Here is a 4,704-nt window from a genome sequence, read left to right as displayed (position 1 = left end):
TTGTCTTTCGAATGAAGTAAATTTCATTTTTTTGTTTATTTCATTCAGGATACGTGGAAAGTTGTTTTACCATTTTTTAAAATTTGTTTTACTCCGTAAAGATAACTTTTTTTTTTAATATAACTTATTTTATTATTACTGATTTACAAATGAAGTTTTTACTGTTTCGAATGGGTTTTGAAATATGTCAAATATACTTTTCCTAGCAGGTGGTTCTATTGGATAATATATTCGTTGATTAATCGAGTTGCAATTATTGTATGAGATAATGAATATTTCTACCGAGCGAAAAATGATGCAATCACTTTTATTTATCGCCACCTAATGATGAAAATAGGATCTCCTCCTGCACAATGCTACTGCCTGGTCATGGAGCACTTTGTGACGTAGTGACATTCCCGTGAGCTGAAGAGTGTGAGACTGATCCCCATCGTATCAGACGGCATAAATTCCAATCAACACTATCCCCGCAAAAGCACACACACAGCATCCAAAAGTCAACATACACCCGTTGCACTTGCAACCGTGTTTCTTCCCCCTCACACGAAAAGCTTCTTCCGTGGGTGTGCTTTCTTTATTCCAGTCCCTCGCTCGGCATCAAAACGAGCAAAGCCACATGCAGATACGGGGAATTTGCAAACCCATGCCGTGTGCAGCACATGTGGCATGGCTGGCGAAATGGATGTCTGATGTCGCGTTTGCATTGGTGCTTGGTTTTCCGTGCGAGCAGTGCTGAAACTCCGTCCGGGAAACTTCAGACACAGAGCTAGCAAAACTCAAACCAGGCTGCCCGGAACGATGGTAGCGGCGTGAATGAATGGGTTTCAATGTTTGCGTTATCAATAAAATACACAAAAACAAAATCTGAAATTTATATAAATATTTCAACATTATTTTCCCCCGGACCGCGCATTCTCACCGTCATTTGGGGGAGCGTGAAGCGTGGTTTTTCACACGCCCTCGCACTTAGCACACAGAACCCTTTTGCGGTAAATTGCTGAAGCGACGGAACTGGGTGGATATATTTCCCAAAACATATAGACACCTATGCCCGGCTGACACAGGACCGGCCGGAGATATATACAGGACCACAGGAGATATTGGGGCAGGGGCAGTTGCATCGCACCGTGCCTGGCCGTCGTGCTGGTTGTCGAGCTGAAATTTATTCCTCCCTTTTGTGGCATTCTTTCGCCGAATATAAATTTATAATCACAGTGATATTCAAATGTTGCTCGGTAGCGCATATTTTTTGGCATTTTATGCAAACGGATTGCATACTGGCGGCGACTCGACTGGGGCTGTAGGTGGTTGATCGAGTGCGCGCTACCGGCGAACATTGGACGACATGTTCGATGCTCACGAATGGCCATAAATTTGCCTCCAAACACAGTGACGCAGCAGTAGTATGAGTGCTGTAGTACATTCGAAACAGAATAGAGCTTTCCCATGTCTTCTAATAATGCGCAGGGAATGGGATTTTTTCTCTCTGATTGAATATGAACTCACTTTATTGGAAACCCTGTTTGAACAGTTAAGTTGCGGTAGGTTAGGTGAAAGTGCAAGTTTCTTGATTGCCAGGCACACAGGTGGTTGTGTCGGGGTTGAATATTTGCCCTGCTGCGCACGTTGACACACCGCCGATTCCGTTGAGGCAGAGGATGTACAGGATGCAGCTGCCCGGGTAGGGTAGAATAACAATACCAAGACCTGCACAAACTTCGTTCGGATCGATGGTAACCATCTCAGTCGTGGTTGTCGTTTCCGGCATTGTGGTTGTGGAATCGGTGGACGTTGTTGTCAACTCGACAGTGGTTGTCTCAGTCAACTCAGAAGTAGATGCCTCCGTTGTAGTCGTTGAAATTTCCTGAGTAGAAGACGCGGTACTCGGCTCGCTGCTAGTGGAGTCCGTAATAAATTCGGACGTTGTTTCCGGTGTGGATGGAGATGCTGTAGTAGTACTCAGAACTTCAGTCGTTGATAGCTCTCCACTCGTTGTAGGCTCAGGTGTACTAGAATCCAAGGTGGTTGATTCTGGTTCCGATGTTAAGGTCGTAGATTCGATAGTAGTTGTGGTTTCAAATGAGGTTGTTGTCGTTGAAAGATCTTGGGTAGAAAGCGGTGTGCTAGTGGTTGTTAAATCAACAGTCGTACTATCGGTCGTTGGCGTTAGTTCCGTTGTTGTGAGTGAAGGAGTAGTAGATGTTAATTCACCGGTTGGTGTATTTAAATCCGTAGTAGATGTGAGTGGTGTAGTTGTCTCGGACGAAGCGGTTGTTGAACTAGGCTCGAAGGTTGTAGTTCCAGAAGTTGTGGTGGTACCCGGTTCACATGTACCAGGAATGCACATACCTAGCGCCTCAGAGAAGTACTCTTCGAAGTCACAGTTCCTAAAATGAGGAAATCCATCCTCACACACGTAGTACGATGTGCAGCTTCTGGGATTTGCCACGTTCATAGTCATATTTGCGTTGCAGTACACACCGGGTACGCTACATGCCGAATACTGTGGATATGTGCAGGTTCGTGATACAATATCGAAGTAGAGATTGTTGTAGCAGTAGAACTGGAGTGGATTTCCCTGAAAACAAAGATAGTGCCTGCCAAAGATAAGGTGAGAGAGAATTTTAATCACCACATACGCAACGAATGGTACTAGTGCAGAGGTATGAAGACTCAATGTACCTCGAACAGTCCTCCAATCTGGAATCCGGTAGCCATACGGGGTTAGAGGGATCATCTATCGCCGGACAGTTGTATCCACAAACCACATTGGTCGGAATATCACATGTGTTGAGCTGCGGATTGAAAAGCAACCCATTGGCACAGCTTTGTTCGATCGGTACCAACCCGTAGCAGATGATGTATTGGGAACAGTTTGTTGGATTGGGGAAAATTTCCACAGCATTCGGGTTATTGCACAGCTCCTCAAACTGGAAGGTTGTTTCCGAGCGGACTTCTCGCGCAGCTGGTTCAAACAAACACTTTTTCATGTGCGCATCGAAGTACTGGCCGTTCGGGCAGGGAACTGTATGCACTGCACCTTGAACACATCTCGAATACTCTGAGGGAGACCTTGGACTAGGCAACGACCCTCCCAAACCATTAAACTGTTCTTCAGAACAACGTAAGTTTCCCGTGGCACAAGCGAACGCCACCGAAGTGAGCACCATTAATACGTGATTTAACCTCATGGTGCCGCAAGAGTGCTACCTTACCAGAAGCTATCAACCGAAGTTCGAACTGAAACCAAAGTGCTAGTGTGCAGCTTTCTTATTTAAGCCTGCATTGTCAAATATATTCCGAGATAAGAAGTAACCAGATTACTCGCACGTTTAGATTACTCAATATCTGTGGGATTTTGTTCACAGGCGGCAGTGACGTTGTCGTTTTATCGTTGAGTATTATTTTACGATTAAGTCATCGAAAGAGGCATGATTTCATGCATCCATCGGCCTTTGATAAGGCGTTAAACAATGTCAAGCAAGTTGAAAATATCTCACTGAACCACGAATTCACTTCCGTTTATTGATGGGGTGAACAAAACAATTCCAGTGGAGCTATGTGTGTACTGCGGCTCCCGTGTATGCTTATTTATATAACATTTTATAATTATGTCAGAGATTTAATATAAACTAATTCAAATAGTTGATGATGGTTTTTTAAAATGCATAGGAAAAGCACAACAATAATATAAACTTTCTGTTCATAACAAACACTAACTTCAACTACGTCCAAACTGGTCCTAAAAAACAATATTTCATCTCAAAATCTAGTTGCAGTTCACCGTACGCATGTTTCAATTTCCGAACCAGTTTCCCTACTGTTGCACTGTTACGAGCAGGACACTAAAATAGCCTACTGACAGCTTCATTCAGCATCAAATATAATTTAATTGATATCTATTCTGATCTTCCCGCGGAATTGAAATTGAAAACGAACCATTTCCGAACCGGTGCATTGTTGCACTATTATCGTTGCAAATTATACACTCTGCCCGCTGCCTGTCTCCGTGCGCTTTCCACCAGCCCGTTGGTGTCATCGGGCTACCTAGCTGCATTGTGCCCGTTGCACGTCATCGCCCGGCTCAACAAAATGTGTTTTAATTAAATTTCCTCAGCCAAATTTGCGTGACGAAATAATGGATTTTTATTCGTTTTTCGACCGTGTTCCGAAATGCCGTATCGGTGGGTTGAGCTCGCGAGAAAATTGGTAAGAGCGGCCACTGCCGCCACCAGCGTCCGGACACCACGGCAACACCGGTAATCCCGTGCGGAAACCTGGTGCTGTCCTCCGGAAGAACTATTCGCATTTCGGGTATCATTCCAATCCGGGAACGTTGCGTGTTCCCGGGGGGCTCTAGCACTATCGGTAGCACGCGATGCAAAGCTTTGATAAATGAATGGCTATAAAATTATAAAACTATCGGTTCAGCGCTTTCCATTATCTCAACGGTCAACGGAAGATCGAATCGTCGGGTTTTCGCAGGGTTTTTGTATTCGTAGGGCGCAGTGGACTACTGGAGAATGGGGGAAATAGGTAGATTTGCCGTGATGGCATTTGGTAAGCTTTAGAGGATAAATTTTCAGTTGGCTTATGGCATAAGATGTTCAAATTTGTGAGAAATAAGGAGTTTGAAGCGTTTTGGGAAATGTGAGAATTTAAACAAAATGGTCTATTAATTTCAATTCATTTTATTACTTATTT

The 4,704-nt window shown here is 44.1% G+C and overlaps 1 protein-coding gene across 1 annotated transcript; it reads right to left on the bottom strand.

Moving 5' to 3' along the window:
- Nucleotides 1-1,546: 1,546 nt before the first annotated feature.
- LOC128708716 (mucin-2-like) lies at nucleotides 1,547-3,191 on the bottom strand. Its single transcript, XM_053803696.1, has 2 exons — nucleotides 2,683-3,191; nucleotides 1,547-2,597 (listed from the first exon to the last, which is right to left on the bottom strand). Exons 1-2 carry the CDS (start codon nucleotides 3,189-3,191, stop codon nucleotides 1,547-1,549), a joined length of 1,560 nt encoding a protein of 519 aa, XP_053659671.1.
- Between the last annotated feature and the right edge of the window lie 1,513 nt (nucleotides 3,192-4,704).

The sequence above is a fragment of the Anopheles marshallii genome, chromosome 2, assembly GCF_943734725.1.
Source record: "Anopheles marshallii chromosome 2, idAnoMarsDA_429_01, whole genome shotgun sequence".
NCBI classification, from domain to species: domain Eukaryota; kingdom Metazoa; phylum Arthropoda; class Insecta; order Diptera; family Culicidae; genus Anopheles; species Anopheles marshallii.
This window is presented reverse-complemented; position numbering and strand designations above follow the sequence as displayed.